The sequence below is a fragment of the Rhinoderma darwinii genome, chromosome 1 (genome assembly GCF_050947455.1).
Source record: "Rhinoderma darwinii isolate aRhiDar2 chromosome 1, aRhiDar2.hap1, whole genome shotgun sequence".
Classification (NCBI taxonomy): domain Eukaryota; kingdom Metazoa; phylum Chordata; class Amphibia; order Anura; family Rhinodermatidae; genus Rhinoderma; species Rhinoderma darwinii.
In genome coordinates this window covers 310,132,051-310,152,591 of record NC_134687.1, presented here as the reverse complement: position 1 = coordinate 310,152,591, position 20,541 = coordinate 310,132,051, and the positions used below count along the sequence as shown (strand labels likewise).

At 43.6% G+C, this 20,541-nt stretch overlaps 1 protein-coding gene across 4 annotated transcripts in view; it reads left to right on the top strand.

Moving 5' to 3' along the window:
• HOOK3 (hook microtubule tethering protein 3) overlaps positions 1-20,541 on the top strand; it is a 98,616-nt gene that overhangs the window by 51,459 nt on the left and 26,616 nt on the right. For all 4 annotated transcript variants that reach the window (XR_012847586.1, XM_075825518.1, XM_075825520.1 and 1 more), the window contains exons 9-12: positions 6,379-6,542; positions 11,193-11,333; positions 19,626-19,827; positions 19,913-20,023. Coding sequence is in view for 3 of the 4 variants with exons in the window: in XM_075825518.1 (XP_075681633.1) it covers positions 6,379-6,542; positions 11,193-11,333; positions 19,626-19,827; positions 19,913-20,023 (618 nt within the window). In the remaining variant the exon portion in view is untranslated. The remainder of the gene's footprint in view (positions 1-6,378; positions 6,543-11,192; positions 11,334-19,625; positions 19,828-19,912; positions 20,024-20,541) is intronic.

The following is a 20,541-nucleotide window of genomic DNA, read 5'->3' as shown; positions in this document are numbered from 1 at the left end:
TGGAAGCCTGTGCTAGCATTTCTTCTGCGCTGGTGCTATCAGTGTGTGAAGAGTGAGAGAAGAGGGTTGCATTGACAATCCAACACAATGGGCAGCACTTTGAGCACATTTTATAAGTGGTCAGAAACTTGTAAATAACTCATGAAAGAATAAAATAACGTTAAAACCAAGCACACCATTGTTTTTCTTGTGAAATTCTCGATAAGTTTGATGTGTCACATGACCCTCTTCCCATTGAAAAAACTAAAGTTGGATACAAAATGTCCGACTTCAAAATGGCCACCATGGTCAACACCCAGCTTGAAAAGTTTCCCCCCTCCCATATACTAATGTGCCACAAACAGGAAGTTAAAATTACCAACCATTCCCATTTTATTTAGGTGTATCCATATAAATGGCCCACCCTGTATAATCAGATTCCCAAAGGCATTCCTTGAATGGTGTCAGTTACCTCTGGCTGTGCCACCTTCTTCTTTGTTTGCTCGACCATAAGGGCATGTGCACACTATGAGAGGCTTTTACGTCTGAAAAGACAGACTGGTTTCAGGAGAAAACAGCTGCCTCGTTTCAGACGTAAATGCTGCGCCTCGTATTATGCGAGGCGTCTTTGACGTCTGTAATCTTGAGCTGCTCTTCATTGACTTCAATGAAGAACGGCTCAAATTACGTCTGAAAGAAGTGCCCTGCACTTCTTTGCCGAGGCAGTAAATTTACGCGTCGTCTTTTGACAGCTGTCAAACGACGACGCGTAAATGACAGGTCGTCTGCACAGTACGTCGGCAAACCCATTCAAATGAATGGGCAGATGTTTGCCGACGTATTGTAGCCCTATTTTCAGGCGTAAATCGAGACATAATACGCCTCGTTTACGTCTGAAAATAGGTCGTGTGAACCCAGCCTAAGAATGCGTCCTCGTGTGAATGGAGCGGGCTGGTTTATGGAAAAACATTTACTGACAGCCATGTAATATCTATGGTGCCCATAGATCCCACAGGTACTATGGGCACTGAATATGTAGTATTCCACTAAACTAAAAATATATTCTTCCACCACAGCAATATTGCCCACATGTGAATTGTTGAATACATACAAAATAGTAGAGCTGTATTATGTTGTAGTTTCAGCAAAAAGGAATGCGTTAACCACTTTCTTGTTTTGCTTTCTGTGCTAATAAAGGCGTTCTCTATCCAAGAGGAGCGAGATAAGCTGAGATATGAATGTAATGAGCTAGAAGAAAGGGTAAAGTTGTGAATGCCCACACCCCAGCATCTTACTAACACAATGCTGCGTTGGTTTGCCTATCCACTTGTGTTTTTCTGCCCCGAAATACTAATATTCGTTAACACCTTCCGTCACAAATATTTCACAGGATTTGCATTTACAACTGTTTTTATATGAGCAGTATAGAGACGAGGTCATCGATGTAGTAGCATGATTTGTGTTTCTGCCCAGAGTAATACATCTGGTAAGAAAATATGATCTAAGGCCAGATTCCCACGCAGTGTAAACGCTGCAGAATTTCCGCAACGGAATTCTGTGCAGAAATTCCGCAGCATTTACAGTAGCAGCAAAGTGGATGAGATTTTGAAAAGCTCATGCCCACACTGCGGGAGAAAAAATGCAGCGAAAGCGTTCATAAATTGACCTCCGCACAGCAGGTCTGCAGCCTGTCAATTTAGGCTGTGTTTTCGTTGCTTTTCTGTTGCGGGTTTTCCTTATTGAATTCAATGGGGATGTAAAACCTGCAACAGATAACCAAGTGCGATTCTGCCGCAAAAAGCGAAACTCAGAAAAAAATATACATTCATACTTACCTGCTTCTTCCTCCTGTCCGGCCTCCAGGGATGACGTTTCATCCCATGTGACCGCTGCAGCCAATTACAAGCTGCAGCATCATCCAGGGAGGCCGCATCGGACGGCAAAGGAGGGATGTGTCACCATGACAACGGCCGTGGCAAGTATGAAAGTTTTTGTGTTCTTTGTTTTTATTTTTTCTACCAGTGCGGTTTTCGGATGGAAGGTGCTGCAGATTCCAGGTTGGATACACTGCGTAGTTTTTACGCAGCGTATCCGACCCATGGGATCCCGGCCTAATTGTCTGGTACTTTTTTATTTTTATATTTTGGGCTCGCCAGCATGAACATTGTTTAAGGTTTTGCTAGTGGGTAAACGGCTTAACAAGGGTCATTTTCTCTATGCCAGCTTCTCCTGCCTGTATACACAGCTTTAATGGCCGTTACTTTGTAGCTGCTTTCAATGTTAAATGGCAGGAATGGACGCCACCATGATCTGTAAAAGCTGAAAACTTCATGTTGACTCACTATCTCCTTTGGATCTTACATGGGTCAGTATGCCCTCAATCTGATCAGCATTGCTGTTTTTTTGCTTTCACGACGCTGGTATACATTTCAAGATATCTGCAACCATGGCAATGATTTTGAAATGATTGTTTATGTGCATTTCTAGACATGTATTTTCTTGTGCAGATTATTTGCACCATAATCCGTAGCAACCGAGAACAATTTAAAGCAAGCCCTATTTCCAGCGGTTGAAATTGGTCATTTTAGTAACATAACAACATACAAATTTGAACTTAAAAGGAAATTTCTCTACCATAAAAAGTAATGGTGTATTGCTGGAATATATGATCAATTAGTGATCAATGGGGGTCCAACTGCCGTGATCTTCACCAATCCTCAAAATGAAGGAGTGGCAATACTAGTGAACTGCTCCAACCCTTTTAAGCTTTTTCCCTGCACAGCAACACTCCTGTTAGGGGGGATTCACACGAGCGTGTATTCGGTCCGTGCGGGCCGCGTGGTTTTCACGCGGCACGCATGGACCAATACAAGTCTATGGGGCAGTACAGACAGTCCGTGCTTTTTGCGCAGCGTTTGTCTGCTGCGCAAAAAGCGCGACAGGTTCAAAAACTCTGCGTATTTCGCGCATCACGCACCCATTGAAGTCAATGGGTGCGTGAAAATCACGCGCACCACACGGAAGCACTTCCGTGGGACGAGCGTGATTCGCGCAACAGCAGTGAAAAGGATGAATGAAAACCGAAAAGCACCACGTGCTTTTCTGTTTCCGAACATCCAAACGGAGTGTCTTTGCGATGAGCGAAGCCGGACAAGCGTACCGAACTTCACCGGGTTCGGCCAAACTCGTTTTGGCCGATCCCGGCAAAAAAATTATCGGTACGCGACGTCAGGAGATAGTCACTGTCCATGGTGCTGAAAGAGTTAAACTGTTTCAGCACCATGGACAGTGACTTGCGATCCCAAAATACATTAACCTGTAAAAAAAAAACGAAGTTCTAACTTACCGATAACTCCTGTCTCCTTCCTGCAGTCCGACCTCCCGGGATGACACTTCAGTTCAAGTGACAGCTCCAGCCAATCACAGGCCAAGCACAGGTTGCAGCCAATCACAGGCTGCAGCGAACACTTGGACTGCTGCGTCATCCAGGGAGGTGGGGCCCGATGTCAAGAGAGGCGCGTCACCAAGGACGCGTCACCAAGGACGCGTCACCAAGGCAACGGCCGGGAAGTTCTCGGTAAGTAGGAACTTTATCTTTTTTTTTTACAGGTTTTTCGCTGTTGTGTTCGGCATTCACTGTCGAGGGTGCTGAAAGATTTAGCTCTTTCAGCACCTTGGACAGTGACGGGCGTTGACAAGCCTCATCTCTATGATGCCGGCTGCGCGAAAATCACGCAGCCGCGCATCAGACACGCATGACACACGCAGCTGTCAAATGGTTTTTGCGCTCGCAAAACGCTGCGTTGTTTGCGCGCGCAAAAACGCAACGTTCGTGTGAATCTGGCCTTATGCAGGGGAATATAACCTAGCCCCAGTCACTTGAATGGAGCTGTTTTGGAGTTCCCTGCACAAAGGGTGGCCGGATCAGCGACCGTCCCAGATATACGATGCCCATAATGGTATGCCATAACCTTGTCAGATGGGAATACCCTATAATAATCTCATTCGTTCAAGTCATATCATTGGCTATTATTGTTACATGTATGGGCATCGTGTATTAGATGATCCTGTATGGAATGTCCTCTAATTTAGGGTAATTACACAGTATTGTAAGATCCTCCAGTGTTGGGAAGGTTTAAATGTTATGTGGTATCATGATACATTTGTTATTTTTTTGCCCTCCACATTCCAGAGTGCAAGCAAGATTATTTTTGGTAAACCATTTGTATTTGGTTCATTCCAGAATAATTAAATTAAAACTTATCGTATACTATGTCCTGACTATTGCTGTTTGTGTAAAATATGCACTAAAAACCAGAATTTTATTTTTTTTCAAAATACTTTATACAAGCAATTGAAAACGATTCATACAGTTTTAATTTTTTTTCTTGTATTAAATACGGTTAAAATATTTAAAAGCTATGAACACCTTTTGAGGGCATTTTTTTTTTAATAAATAGATTAGTCCGTGTGTTTAGTGTAAGGCTGGGTTCACACGACCTATTTTCAGGCGTAAACGAGGCGTTTTACGCCTCGAATTACGCCTGAAAACACGGCTCAAATACGTCGGCAAACATCTGCCCATTCATTTCAATGGGTTTGCCGATGTACTGTGCCGACGACCTGTCGTTTTACGCGTCGCTGTCAAAAGACGGCTCGTAAAATTACAGCCTCGTCAAAGAAGTGCAGGACACTTCTTGAGATGTAATTTGAGCCGTTTTTCATTGACTTCAATGAAGAACAGCTCCAAATCACGGCCGTAATTGACGCCTCGCAAAACGTGAGTACGAGCAATTACGTCTGAAATGCAGGAGCTGTTTTCTCCTGAAAACAGCTCCGTAATTTCAGCCGTAATTGTCGATATCGTGTGCACATACCCTAACTTTGTAATTTGTCTTTATTAAAAAATCTTTTTACTTTTGGAGATACAGCTGTTCTGTATTCTCTATACAGAACAGCTGTATCGTTAGCTTTACGCTGAATCCATCAGTCCTGCGGACCTGATCGGTTCAGTGTCGGCTGGTCCACCTGTAATCGATCACACCTGAGTTCTGAACGTTATATGTGATGGATAACAGGGGGATCCTGCATGTCACAGACACTCGGGACCTGCCGACACTACACCTGTCAGGTCGGTGGGACTGACTGATTCAGTGTAAAACGAGCGATACAGCTGCTGTGTATTCTCTACACAGAACAGCTGTATCTCCAAAAGTAAAACTATTTTTTAACCCCTTAATGACCGGGCATGAAAAGACCTTAATGACTAGCTAAATTTTTCTGTTTTTGCCTCTCTGCGTTTCAGCAGCCATAACTTTTATTTTTTCATTGACGTGGCTGTATGAGGCCTAGTTTTATGCGAGAGAAATAGTATTTTTTTTCCCCACAGTTTGGGGGTAAAAAAATTTTTTTTTTACGCCGTGAATATAGGATAAAAGCGATTCTCGGAATCGTTTTTTGGGTTTATTTTTATCCCGTTCACATTTCACGCTAAATAACCCATTACATTAATTCTACAGGTTATTACGGTCGTGTAGACCGTAGGTTATATGTAATAGGTTTTTTGTTTTTATTTAGTGTAGGGGCAATAAAATGTATTTAATGCAAAATAAAAACTCTTTTTGGGACTTTTTTTAATATATTTATTTGTTTTGTTAGTTTTTTTTTTTTTAATCCCATCAATGGATAACTTTATTTGTAACTTTATTTTTTACTTGTAATGTATTAGCATACTTCTGTACGCTAATACATTACACTGTGTCACTATGACACAGGCTGCTGACCGGGCAGCACATAGTGTGCCCGAAGAACAGGCAAACGGAACAGACAGCCCTGGGGTCCTTTGTAGGTCCCCACTGCTGACTGCAGAGGGATTCCCTGGTATTTGATCGCATCACTGGAATCCCGGTGATGCGATCAAAGAGGGGAATTCCCTTTGATCATGCCACGGTCACGGACCGCGGTAATCAAAGGGTTAAACAGCTGGAGTCCGAATGTTTGCCGACCCCAGCTGTGTTCAGCAGGCTGCTCTAAGATCAGGAGCTGTTAGTTACAGCTCCTGCTTAGAGGATGAGCTCACACGAGCGCTCATCAGCCTCTCTTACAACGACGCCAAAAGACGTCTCTGTAGACTAAGCACCCGCACCGCCTGACGTCAAAAGACAGTGGGCGGTCGGGAAGGTGTTAATAAAGACTATTTACAAAGTTACACTAATCACACTGACTAATATTACTATTTATTAAAAAAAAAAAAAAAATGAGACTTTAACCCTGCAATTGCCATAGTTTCATGGCCGGACTGACATGACTGCTCTGTGTGGATGGCATGTTCCATGGGTTGCACAAGTAACGGTTTCATCTATGGACTGTTATTTAAATGATGTGGTGTTTTTTGTTAAGGTTGCGGCACTCCAAGAAGAGAAGAGCAGTTTACTTGCTGAAAACCAGGTGCTTATGGAACGCCTGAATCAGTCTGATTCTTTAGAAGATCCTAACAGTCCAGCTGGAAGAAGACACCTACAGCTTCAGTCACAGCTGGAACAGTTACAAGAAGAAACCTTTAGGTATACTATGCATAATGGATCCGCACACTACCTAAAGTACATCTGTCAGAAAAATACATCCATGATGAATGACTAATCGGTAAAATGTACTCTAAACGGCACACAGAATTTACAGTGATTTTCTTATAGACAAGGACCAGAATAGTCAAATACAGCATTCATACCGGTCAGTACAGCACCACATTTTTATTAGACGTTCTATTCACATGTTGCAGAATGGGTTTGCCACACTGAAAATACCTCTCATTCAAGTGTATGAGTTTTTCCCAAAATCCCCTTCACGCTTTGAAAAAAAAGAGTCACATAGATGTTAGGACGTGCTGCGGATTTTTAAATTAAGGCTTTTCTGCGGATATATTACAAGTTTCAACCATTTTAATTACATTTTAAAATCCACTTTGAAATCCGCCTGCAGAGTTTATGTGCGGATGTCTGGCAGAAAATGTAAACAAGGGTGCAAAAGTTTGAGAAAAATAAGCACATGTTCATATTTAAGTAAATTACCATGGTAGACTCTTGTCTAATAGACTAATAGCTTAAATAGGATCTTTTACCAAACCGGTTTCTGTTAGGCTCTGTTCACATCACACTATTTGTTTACATTTGGCGTACATGCAGGGAAAATCTCCCTGTGCACCAATCATAAACCCTGACCTGCAACTGTATGCCATACACTTGCATTGGTTGGGTATAGCCTCCCATGAAAGCGACCTATCGCGTGGTAGTCGACTACGCTTTTCAGTACAGCAGTAAAAATGTATGCTGGTGCGGCCTTCCTAAAAGGACACTTTTTTGGCATACATTGTCAATGGATTCCTATTGCTACGCTCGGCATAGTCGCTAGAAGCAAATGTAAACCAATATCGTGACGTACAGAGCCTTTGATGCCGTACTTAAACATGGGTGCTACTACTGTACTACTTAGCATTCCCACACTCTTCAATCATATGTATCGGAATGCTAACCCTGTGATTGTAGCGGACAGGGCCGGCCCTAGGATAGATGGCGCCCTGTGCGAAATGATCTTCCGGCGCCCCACCCCATCATTAAAAAAAAAATGCCCCATAAAAAAATTATAATGCCCCTTTAGTGCCCCATACAGTATAATAATAATAATATTTAATATATTACAACCCCTTCAAGGACACAGTATTTTGTCCTCTAATTGTGCCCACAGTATTATGCCCCCTGTAGTACCCCTACACAGTATAATGTCCGCTTAGTGGCCCCCACACAGTATAATGCCCCCTGTAGATTTTGCCATATAGCCTCCCTGTAGACAGTGCCATAATCCCCCACCACCTCCTTGTAGATCGTGCCATACAGCCCCCCACCTCCCCCTTGTAGACAGTGCCCCCAACAAAAACAAAAATTGTACTCATCTAGGCCCCGTTCCCATGATGAACTGAGCTGCTCCATGACGGGACCCTAGTACAGAGTTTACCAACCTTTTCGGACTCGAGGCAGCACTGGAAAAACAAAATTTCCTCAGGGCCCCTACCAAAAATTGTTTTGAGAAAGACAGAAAACGGCTAAGAACAAGCATTCCACTCGTAGGGCATGTTCACACACGTTTTTTGTAAGGCAAAAAAAATCTGCCTCAAAATTCCTTCAGCAACTGACAGCGTTGTGTGACCTTTTTTTTGTGTTTTTTCTTAAGCCGTTGAAGCGAATGCAAAAGACGCAGGAAAAAAAAACTCCAAACGAGCGCCGCACTTATCTTCTGCCTCCTATTAATTTCAATTGGAGGTCAGAGGTGGAATCCACTTGAAGACCATCAGCCCCCCACTCACAGAAAAATGACCATCAGCCCCCCACTCACAGAAAAATGACCATCAACCCCCCACTCACAGTAAAATGACCATCAGCCCCCCACTCACAGCAAAATGACCATCAGCTTACCACTCAGTAAAATGACCATCAGACCCCCACTCACAGATTCCCCCTGTAGGTAGCGCCACACAGCCCCTTGTAGGTAGCGCCACACAGCCCCTTGTAGGTAGCGCCACACAGCCCCTTGTAGGTAGCGCCACACAGCCCCTTGTGGGTAGCGCCAGACAGCCCCCTTGTGGGTAGCGCCGCACAGCCCCCTTGTGGGTAGCACCACGTAGCCCCTTGTGGGTAGCGCCAGACAGCCCCCTTGTGGGTAGCGCCAGACAGCCCCCTTGTGGGTAGCGCCAGACAGCCCCCTTGTGGGTGGCGCCAGACAGCCCCCTTGTGGGTGGCGCCGCACAGCCCCCTTGTGGGTGGCGCCGCACAGCCCCCTTGTGGGTGGCGCCGCACAGCCCCCTTGTGGGTGGCGCCGCACAGCCCCCTTGTAGAAGGCGCCGCACAGCCCCCTTGTAGAAGGCGCCGCACAGCCCCCTTGTAGAAGGCGCCGCACAGCCCCCTTGTAGATAGGGCCGCACAGACCCCTGTAGGGAGGGCCGCACAGACCCCTGGTAGGGAGTGAAAAAAAGGACAACTGTGCAGGAGCACACAAAATACCCAGCTTTCCCAGCTATCAAATAAATGTGTGGAAATAAACTAAGTTCTAACTTTTATTTAGTCTGAGTAAAGGATTAATCCTTTTAGCTAGATTAAATAAAAGTTATATCTAAGTTTATTTCCACACTTTTTTTTATACCCGGGAAAGCTGGGTATTTTGTGTGCTCCTGCACAGTTGTCCTTTGTAGGTAGTGCCACAAAGCCCACAGCCCCCCTGTAGATGGCAACCACCCCTCCTTCCAGTAAAGATAACGCCACTGTAGCTCCCTGGAGGAGCGGAATCCCCGTGTGGCCGGGGATTCCGGTCCTGGAGCGCTGCTTGATGCCTCTTCCCTGATGTCACTGTCCATATATGGACAGAGGCATCAAGCAGCGCTCCAGGACCGGAATTCCCGGCCACACGGGGATTCCGCTCCTTCAGGGAGCTACGGTGGCGCTATCCTGGAAGGGGGGGGGGGGGTTGATATCTACAGGGGGGCACTATAGCAGAGCAAGGGAGGTATCTCCCTGCTCTGCTGTCTACTAGCGCCGCTGTAGCTGTAGGGAGCTACAGTGGCGCTAGTAGACAGCAGAGCAGGGAGATATGGCCCTGCTCTGCTATAGTGCCGTCGCTACCGCTATAGTAGCCACAGCAGCTGCTAGCGGCGCCACCGCCCTCATGCCAGTTGTCGCCGCTAGCAGCCGCTACGGCTGCTACAGCGGTAGCCACTAAGTGAAGAAGCGCCCGGGTGCGACTGCAGTTAGTGTATGTATCCCCGCTGGTAGTTGCAACGGCGCGGGGATACACACACCCGCTGGCACCCCTCTTGCCGTGTGGCGGCTGGCGCCCTGTGCGATCGCACTGGTCGAACATAGCTAAGGCCGGCCATGGTAGCGGATAGCATATTTGAACATGCATTTTGGGGGCTATTCGGTTTGGACAGTAGCCTTCACAAGCGCCTCTAAAGTATGGCATCTATTAAGTGCCCTAGGTTAAAGAGGAATAGTCTCGGGACAGATACTCTGGTATCGGATGGTTAAGTGTAGAAAAACAAAAAGCTCATAATATAACTTAGATGAGGGCTACACGTTTTGCAAAGTGACGTTTTGTTTTTTTCCTCCACTAATAACTGTCACCTTGCCAGTACTAAGGACTTAAGCTCTGTTCCCACTAGAGTCATAGCTTCTGTTCATAATTGAGGTATGAATGGATCCTAACGACTTGTAAGCTGACGGACCCCATTATCTTTGGGATTGTGGTATTTTTGATGGCAGGAATAACACTGCAGACTAGGCAATTCTTGTTGTCCAAAATACTGGAACTCTTGGTGTATGTTCACACGTAGCATAAACACTGCAGATTTTCCGCAACAGATTTCAATGCGGAAAATTACAGTAGCAGCAGAGTGGGTGAGATTTGAACAAATCTGCTCCACACGCTGCGGAAAAATTCTGCCGAAAAACCTTTCATAAATTGACTTCTGGTACAGTTTTTTTTTAATCCGCAGTATGTCAATTTATTCTTTGGAATTGCTGCTCTCCTGTTGTGGATTTTTCCTATTGAATTCAATAGAGAGGAAAAATTCACAAAAAATAGCAAATGTGAATTTTGTGATTCCGCCGCAAAAAGTCTATACTTAACACCCAGGTGTTGTCATAGTGACGCTTTTCTTCCTTTTTCCGTCCAGGCGATCCTCCTAGGATGACGTTTCATCCCATGTGACTGCTGCAGCCAATCACAGGCTGCAGCGGTCACATGGGCTGCAGCGTCTTCCCTGGAGGCCAGACTACACAGACAGAGGGATGCATCAACATAACAGAGAATGGGTTAAGTACAAACTGTTTACATTTTTTTAAACCACTGTTTTCCGCAGTGGACATTCCGCCCGAAAAAACCGGAACCACAATTTTGTGCGGTTTTTCGGGCGGAATTCCCTGCAGGTTCCATGACGGATACACTGTGCACTTTTATGCAGTGTATCCGCCCTGTGTGAACATGGGCTAACAGAAATCAAATAACACCCCAGGGAACAGAACCTAACAAGTTTTCAAACCGGCACATAAGACTAGTTGTAAATGATACATTTTTCCGGACTTGAGAACTTGCACTCTTTTTCGTGTGCCTTGCTCAATATTGATTTTTGTATAATTGTTCGTCTAAACAAAGCTTTTCATCTTTTCTAGGCTTGAAGCATCCAAAGATGATTACAGGATACGCTGTGAAGAGCTAGAGAAGGAGATCACAGAACTAAGGCAACAAAATGAAGATTTAACAACACTAGCCGATGAAGCACAGTCGTTGAAAGATGAAATGGATGTGCTCAGGTACATGCCCATATTTTCTTATCTATGGCTTTCACATTTACAGTACATCAAAACATCTTACGAGCTGTGTTAACATCGTATCTGTTCGGTTCGAGGTATAGATTTATTTTTTTCTTTTACTTGTAGGAGATGAGTTTGCTTCACTTTCGATTTAAAACATGCACAAAAGAAAAAGATTTAGAGGTTTAGTTAATGTTTTCTGGGACATAACCAATACGGCTGCTATTAAAGGGGTCTTCCCATAAACAACATTTCTCACCTGTTAGGATAGTTGATAAATGTCTGATTACTGGAGGTCCGACCACTGGGACTCCCAGCGATTACACAAACGCGAGTCCCATGTGTGAATAAAGTGGTAGTCGCATGCGTGTACAAACTAACTGTCCGCCTTGGTGGCATAATGCAAGCCAATCCATGACGTACAGTTATGTCATGGAGGCTTAAAGGGTTAAAGCAGCTGTAAAACTGGAATTGTCACCCCCTCCCTCCCAAAAGTTAATATTTAGCATTCGTATTTGAATGCCAAAACCAGGAGTGGAACCTACACACAGAAAAAAGTATAGTGGAAGGATTTGCACCTCTTCTGTATTTAGGATCCACTCCTTGTTCTGGCTCACAAAATACTTATCAGAATACAACAAGTAGAAATATCGAGGCACTCACCGGATTGCAACAAACTTCTTTATTTCTGGATCTCGGTCAGGGTGTGGGATTAAGCCTACAGCCGTTTCACGTGCGTACACGCTTTCTCAAGGCCTTGGCGTCACTTCCTCTACCTGCCTTTTTATCCACATAGCAATACAAAACGTTATGCAACAAATTACTAGAAGACCGGGAAATACACAATATATAATGCGGTGGAACAATACATCATGTTATGTCAAAATGAAGTAACAATATGTTACTATTTATACATTATGTTTAAAAACAACAAGGTTCTTTTATGTTAGAAAGGCACTAAGATCATTCCGGTCATTAAGGCCGAGAGGTCCTAGTGCCCCTGTCTGTGGGATGATTTCAGCCTCTTTCTGTAATAAAACTCGGTGCCTGTCTCCTCCAGCCAATAACGGTTTAATGTTAACTATGCCCATAAAACGCATGCATCTTGCATTACCTTTATGTTCTTCCTGCATGTGCTGGATCAATCTAGGACAGCCCTCACTTGTGACTAGTGATCTAATGTGTTCACGAAATCTAATATACATAGGTCGGATGGTTTTACCTATATAAAATCTGCCACAGTTACAGACAATAGCATATACAACATATCGAGTTCTGCATGTTATCAGCTCATTCATTTCAAACGCACAGCCCCCTAGATTAAGGTTCCTAGTGTGAATGATGGAGTTGCAATAATTGCACTGTCCACATTTGTGATTACCTTTTGGTCCTATGGCTGATAACCAATTGTCCTTTCCCTTCTCTTTTTGGGAAAAGCGACCTCTAACTAATATGTCCTTCAAATTCTTGCATCTACGGAAAGAGATTATTGGTTTCCTAATTGCAACTTCCATTAATAAAGGATCATTTTCTACGAGATACCAATTTTTTCTAATGCTCATGCGGATAACATCGCTCATTGGACTGTGACCAAAGGATAGAACAAACCTTTTATCGTCTTTTGCATTGAATTTTTTCTTTCTCTTTGTATTGTGTTGTAATAGAGATAACTGTTTATTGTTACTAGCTTTATTTAAAGCTTCTTCTACCAATCTAGAGGGATAGCCACAAATTTCTAACCTTTTTCTCATTTCATCTGCCTGTTCAAGGAATATCACATCACTGCTATTAATTCTTCTTAAACGTAGAAATTGAGCATATGGTAAAGATTGAGTTACATGTTTAGGATGCTAACTATCATAGCGTAAAAGTGTATTGGCAGCTGTGGGTTTTCGATATCCTTTTGTTTGTATCTCACCCTCCTCTATCGTCACATATACGTCCAGAAATTCTATTTCCTGATCACCAAACTTATGTGTAAAACTCATATTCATGCTATTTTTATTTAAGTACTGAACAAATTCTAAGAATTGTTCCTGAGTTCCAGACCACACTATAAATATATCATCTATATAGCGCAGGTATAACTGTAAATATATAGCATAAGGATTAGAAAAATTATAAATCATTGTTTCCTCAAAATCTGCCAAAAATAAATTGGCAAAGGTTGGGGCCACTGGTGTACCCATCGCCGTTCCTGACTTTTGACAGTACCAAATATCATCAAATTGAAAAGAATTGTGACCCAACACATACAGTAAAGCTTCACAAATAAAGTCAATAAATGTGGGGTCACCTGTTGTGTGCTGCAATTGACGTCTGCCTGTACACCCGCATCCTGTGGGATGCGGGTGTATAGGCTCTCGACGTCAATAGTAGCTAATTTAAAATCCTGCTGCCAACCAAAACCCATCAGAATGGATAGAAAATCCTGAGTATCCTGTAGATATGAAGGAATATTTTTTAATAGTGGGCGCATAACCCAGTCCAAATAGCGTGAAAGTGGCTCAGTAACTGACCCAATTCCTGCTATAATTGGACGCCCCGGAGGGACTTCAATTGATTTATGTACTTTTGGAATAAAATACCAGTATGGTCTTTTTGGGAATGGTATAATTAATTTCTCTGCAAATTTCTCTGAGAAAAAAAACACCCTCAACCCCCTTTCTTAGTAATGATCTTAATAACCGTAAGTACAATGATGTCGGTTCTTGTTTTTTCCTTCTATTCAATCAATACTTATCAGAATACTTCTGTGTGAAAGAGACCTAAGGAATATCTGCATAGAACTATGAAAGGAAATAGGACTCTTAGACTTAGGTTCATTTCCTTTATGTTACTCCATTAAAGGGGTTGTCTCACGATGACAATCCGTTCATATGCCCTTTTGGGGCAGATGAACGTTCTAGAAGAGGGTCCTACATTTTGGTTCCCCTCCATGTGCCAAAACAGGCCATTTTACTTGGGCAAACGAGCGTTCATATGAAGGCTCATTCCCGTTCATTGCCCTGTGTAAACAGGGCAACGATCATCCGATGAATGAACAAACGCTCGTTCACTGGCTGATCGTATTTGTATGTGCAGCAGTAAATATTATCGTTGTCGGCAGCACATCTCCCTGCGTAAAGAGGAAGATGTGCTGCCGACATGATGGAGGTGTATGGGGACGAGCAGTCAGAGTAACGATTGCTCATCCCCATACGTAACCAATTATTGCTCCTTGTGACAGGACAAACGTGCGCTGATCTATGAGCTGTCTCATCGATCGGCACTTGTTTTTACGGCCCGCATTGGCCGGTATGAAAGGACCCTTACTTACAGCACAATGGCGGGTTAAAATATTAGCGTAGAGACCGTTTCAGTAGGCTCTCATATGAAAACGAAGATACAGCCTTGTTATGCCTGACTGGAACCCGCCTAATAGCCGAGAGATGCCTTATCTGTGTAAGACCTCGTTTACACGAGCGTGATATACGTCCGTGCGACGCGCGTGCTTTTCACGCGTGTCGTAGGGACCTATGTAAGTCTACGGAGGCAGTGCAGACAGTCCGTGAGTTTTGCTCAGCGTGAGTCCGCTGAAAAAAACTCACGACATGTTCTATATTTGTGCGCTGTTCGCGCATCACGCACCCATTGAAGTCAATGGGTGCGTGAAAATCACGCGCACCGCACGGAAGCACTTCCGTGCGAACAGCGTGATTCGCGCAACAGCTGTCAAAAGTAAGAATGAAAACAGAAAAGCACCACGTGCATTTCTGTTTACAAACACAGTGTCATAATGATGGCGGCTGTGCGAAAAGCACGCAGCCACGTATCATACAGGGCTGACACACGGAGCTGTCAAGTGCCTTTTGCGCGCGCAAAACGCACACGCTCGTGTGAATCCGGCCTAAGGGTGTATTCAGACAGTGCAGTCAAATTGCCCCCTTTTTCCCCCCACTACTTTTGCAGCAAAGAATGTAATATGACCGTGATGTGTGTTTTGCTAAACCACAGTGTTTTTTCACAATATTATATGACTGCAACGTGTCGGTACAGTCTTAGGCCTCATGCACACGACCGTGTTTTTGCGTCCGCAATTCAACCGCAAATCCACGGGTTAATTGCGGACCCATTCATTTCTATGTGGCTATACCCACTATCCGTGTTTTCACGGCTCTCCGCATGTCCGCACATCCGTGCCGCAGAAACTCCGGACATGTCTTATTATGGGCCGCAAATGCGGTGCGGACATGCCAATAGAAGTCAATGGGCCCGTGGAAATTGCGGATACACCGCCGTGTGTCATCCGCAGTTTGCGGATTTGCGGATCATGTGACCTTCTAAAGGGGGTTTGACCAAGCTTTTGGCATCCTGTTTAAAAGTCCTTTTTTTTTTTTTTTTTTTTTCATCCGCATTTTTGCGGATTACATACGGATGAACTGCGGATTACATACGGATGAACTGCGGATGACATTCCACGGAACACGGTCCTGGAATTTGCGGACCAGAAAAACACCACGGTCGTGTGCATGAGGCCTTAGGGTGTTATATACATGAGTTGTTTTGTGTTTTTTTTTTGCTGCAAGCTTTAGAATCATCGCAAATCTGCGTGGTAAGCTACCGCTACAGGAACGGGCATCCTAGCGCAAAACTGAGGCAAATACGCAGACATAACTGTGACATGTGAATAGACACTTTAGTTAAAATAGCTGATCATGACTGAGTCCAGGATCCTATTCATTTCTATGGGACAAACTGCTATCAGTTTGCAGACATCAAATAACATACTGTGTGTGACCACTTCTTTTAATATGAAAAAAGTCTTAGGCCTAGTTCACACTGAGTTTTTTTGCAGGCAGAAAAAAATCTCCCTCTGAATTCCTGAGAATTATAGATACTAGAGAACACCTGTATCTCCAAAAGTAAAAGGAATTTTTAATAAAAACTATTTACGAAGTTACACTAAACACACACTGATTTTAATCTATTTTTTTTTAAAAGCCCTCAAAGGTGTACGTAGCCTTTTAAATATCGTTGACTTTGCTCAACAATTTTACCAGCCTTGACAGCTCTGAATTCTTCTTGGAGGGTCCACTCTAATTTCCTGTACAGACATATTTTATGTTCCTAGACCAAATTGTGTTGAATCTTGTATACCAGTGTATCAAGCTGTCTATATGCAGCATTCAACAAGTTGTCAGATGAGAAGCAGTTTGTTTTAAGCCTTTGTAGATAACTATATCTATGTAGAACTATTTCCACAGGCTCGAAGCATGAAATATATTTCCCTGGTAGCGTCTTTATTTTATTTAGTATGTTATGAATGATTTTATATAATCATATATCTGATAACTTGTAAATATTTAAGGTAGTGTCCTCAAAAAGAAGGCTCCTCGCCTTGCTTGTTGAAAGTCACTTATAAAAATGTTCTTCTTACATGTGATTTTGGAGCGCCATCTGCCAAAGGATTCCATTGCAAGTCATTGAATGCGATATGGATCGCTGTTGAGACCCAGTCTAAGTTAGGATCTCTTTGTAACCGTTTTTAAAGGCTGCAAAAGTTAACTCATTGTGGGCAAAAAACTTTTCATATTTGTCATTGGGGGACACTGCACCATGGATATATTCTCCTGTCACTAGGAGGCGACACTAGGTAGGAAAGCATCTTTGATTCACACTGGAGACCATAATATGCCCACAGATACTGGCTAATTAAGTTTTTAGCCTAGTGTTGTAGGAGGCACTCCGTTCTGCAACCAATTTATTTTTAAGGGGTTCTACTAAAAACTTTTTACAGTTCCCAAGCAAGAATGATCTCTCCGTTCACATTGAACCACTTTGTTCACTTTGAACGGTTTTGCATGGAATTATTAAGGTCGGTCATCGCATTGCTGGAGCAGGGAGGATTCCTTGCTCCTATCGATATTCGAGATTCATACCTTTTATATTCCCATCGCAAGGACCCACAAACATTACCTTATTTTTGCAGTGGGTTCTCTACATTTCCAATTTTTTTGTTCTCCCTTATCTGACTTGCCACATTTCCTCAAGTCTTCACCAAGGTTCTGGTGAATTATGGCTTTTCTCCGTGCCAGTGGAGTCGCTGTCATCCCTTACCTGGGCAAACTCTTGGTGAAGGTACCCTCCAGAGATGACAGTATCACCATCTCCAGATCTCTCTGGACACTTTGAAAAGGTTCAGATGGATATTCAATGAGTAAAAACCCTCATTGTTCCCAACTCTGAGCATGAAGCTTTTGGGAATGATACTCCACACCAGGACGGCAAGGGTATTTTTTCCCGTAGACAAGGTACCTCCATTCTAACTGAGGTGGCTCTTTTTCGCCAAGGCACTCCCTTTTTTTTTTTTTATCATCTTTCTCCGTTTTTGCATGCAATTGAACGAGGCTGTTTCATATGCACAGTTCCACTTCAGGTCCTTGCACGCTGGGACAAGACTCCGGAGTAGCTGGACAATCTCTCCTACCATCTCGATGGGTCGGTCTTTTCCTCCCCTCCAGTGGCTAGTCATCTAAACTGATTCCAGTCTATCCAGGTGGGGTGCTGTTTTAGGATCTCGCACAGTTCAGGGAAACTGGTCGCAAGAAGAAAATTCCTTGCAGATCAACCTGTTGGAATTGAGGGCAATCTGCCAAGCCATCTCCCGCTGGACTCTTCTTCCGAGTAGGCGGGTCAGGATCCAGAATCGGTCAATTCCACGGTGGTCGCGTATCTGAATCACCAAGGTGGCACTAGGAGTCGGGAAACTTTGTTGGAAGCCTTTCGGATTTTATTGTGGGCAGAGCAACATATTCCAGCGCGGTCAGCGGTCCACATACCAGGAGTGGACAATTGGGCTGCAGATTTTTCCGCCTGAGAGACTAGATCCACATGGTGGTTCTTTCATCCAAGGGTATTTAATCAACTGCCAGAGGTGGGGCTACCTGGATGTGGATTTCTTCCCATCTCAATCACAAGGTTTCGACCTACGTAGCCAGGGCACAGGATCCCAGGTCCAACGCAGTCTACGTGCTGGGCACTCCATGGAGAGAGTACTCTATCCTGTATCTTTTCCCTCCAATTCCACTCTTGTACAAAGAGCTCAAGAGGGAGGGCATTCTTGTGATTCTGGTGGCTCCACACTGGCCTTGCCGGTCCTGGTGAGCAGAACTTATCTCCATTCTCGCAAATGTTTCATGGTTTCTTCCTAACCTCCTTTCCCATGGTCTGCTGTTTGACCCCACTTCACCTAAGATGCATTTAACAGCGTGGCTGTTGAAGCCGAGGTGCTGAGGGCTCAGGGTCTCTCTGAGCCAGTCACCTAGACCAGTCCAGTAAACCTCAATCAGCCAAAGTGTACTGCCATACATGGAAGGCTTATTTCCGCTGGTGTGCAATCGGGCCTCAAACAGGGACATTGCTTATCTTTCCTGAGGGGTCAGATTTTTGCTCTGCATTTAGCTTTTAGTGCTCTGTTTTTTTTCTTTGTTGTTATTACCGAAGGGCCACGCAAGGGTTTGGCAGCTCCCAAGGCCAATATTGCGATTTTAGATCTGTGATTGGTCCAAGGGTAAAGTTCCTTCCCTCCGGGTTACCTCTCATTCTATAAAGGCTGTTGGTGCCTCCTGGATGGTCAGACATTAAGCTTTAGTTTCTCAGGTTTGCAAGGCTGCAACCTGGGCTTCTGTGCACACTTTCACAAAGTTTTTTTTTTTTTTCCTTCTTCTTTTTTTTTACCAAATTCATACCTTTCCCTCCTCTAATGCCTATCTTGGTCGCAGAGTGTTGCAAGCAGCTGTGAGTTAGGCGGGTCGCATGGCTGTACTTTTAATTTGTGTTTTTTTTTCACATTCTGGGACTGCTTTAGAACATCCTATGGTTCTGACTCCCCACTCCCCCCCCTCCCCCACACTCATTAACAATAAAACAATATTTTTGTTTTCACTGTAAAATCTTTTTTTCTCGTTGAATTCGTTGGGGGACACGGATCTTGCCCTCTTATTTTTGTCGTGTATTTTAGGCCCAGGACCTGCAGTTCTGTATTGGTTTTCTCCCAGGACTGTGGAGATGTTTGTGTTCTTTCTATTTTCCTACTGCTTTTGTACAAACGGAGTTAGCCAGTGTCTGTGGGAAGGGTCTGCCTGGGTGGAGCCAAGATTCTTTCCTGCTTAGTATCACCCCCTAGTGGCAGGTGCATATACCCATGGGGTTATGCCCCCCATTGTTTTCAATGAGAAATAGATTTTTTACGGTGAGTACAAGAATCCTTGTTTTAATTTTTCATTTGCATTGTGTGACGTTTTTTTTCAGGCATTCTTCCGATAAAGTAGCAAAGTTAGAGAGTCAGGTAGAGTCTTACAAGAAAAAGCTAGAAGATCTGGGAGATTTACGAAGGCAGGTGAAATTGCTAGAAGAAAAAAACACCATGTACATGCAAAATACAGTCAGCTTGGAAGAGGAGCTCAGGAAAGCAAATTCTTCTCGAAGTCAGCTGGAGACCTACAAGAGACAGGTACGCACCCCATTTTCAACGTTTTAAGTTAAAATGTTTCGCGTTTATTTCCCTTCTAATGCACTGTTTGTAACTTTCTTAACAGGTTGTTGAACTTCAGAATAGATTGTCAGAGGAATCTAAAAAAGCTGACAAGTTGGACTTTGAATACAAGAGATTGAAAGAAAAAATTGACAGCTTACAAAAAGAGAAGGATGTAAGTATTTTTTTAGCCATTATAAAAAAAAAACAAGATACTGGAGCTGATTTATCAATGTATTTACACCAGTTTTCTGAAATTAATAGATTTCAAAACTAAGTTATTGAGACTGAAAGGCATATTTGGCAGGGCATGTGCCCCGTTGATTCATTTAGTGCATGAAGCCCTTGGGGATAGACTGGTGCACCGTTTATACTGAGCACTTAATAATAAGCCCCCACACTTTCATATTTATATTAAGTTGCCAAAAGTTTGTGGAATGCAATTTTAATTGGCGGTTCAGCAATTTCAGCCGAAGGTAGCTATTGCTAACAGGTGCCTATTGCTAACTAGTGCATAAAATCAAGCACACAGCCGTGTAATTTCCATAGACCAACATTACTTATAGAGGGTTCTTAGTGGCATTGTCCTAGGATTCTGTCTTTCAAAAAATCTTTGAAACAGTAATACGGACATTTGCATTAGCCCAGAAACGTGCAGAGCTGTAGACCTCTTTTTCTTCCCTACTGTACTTT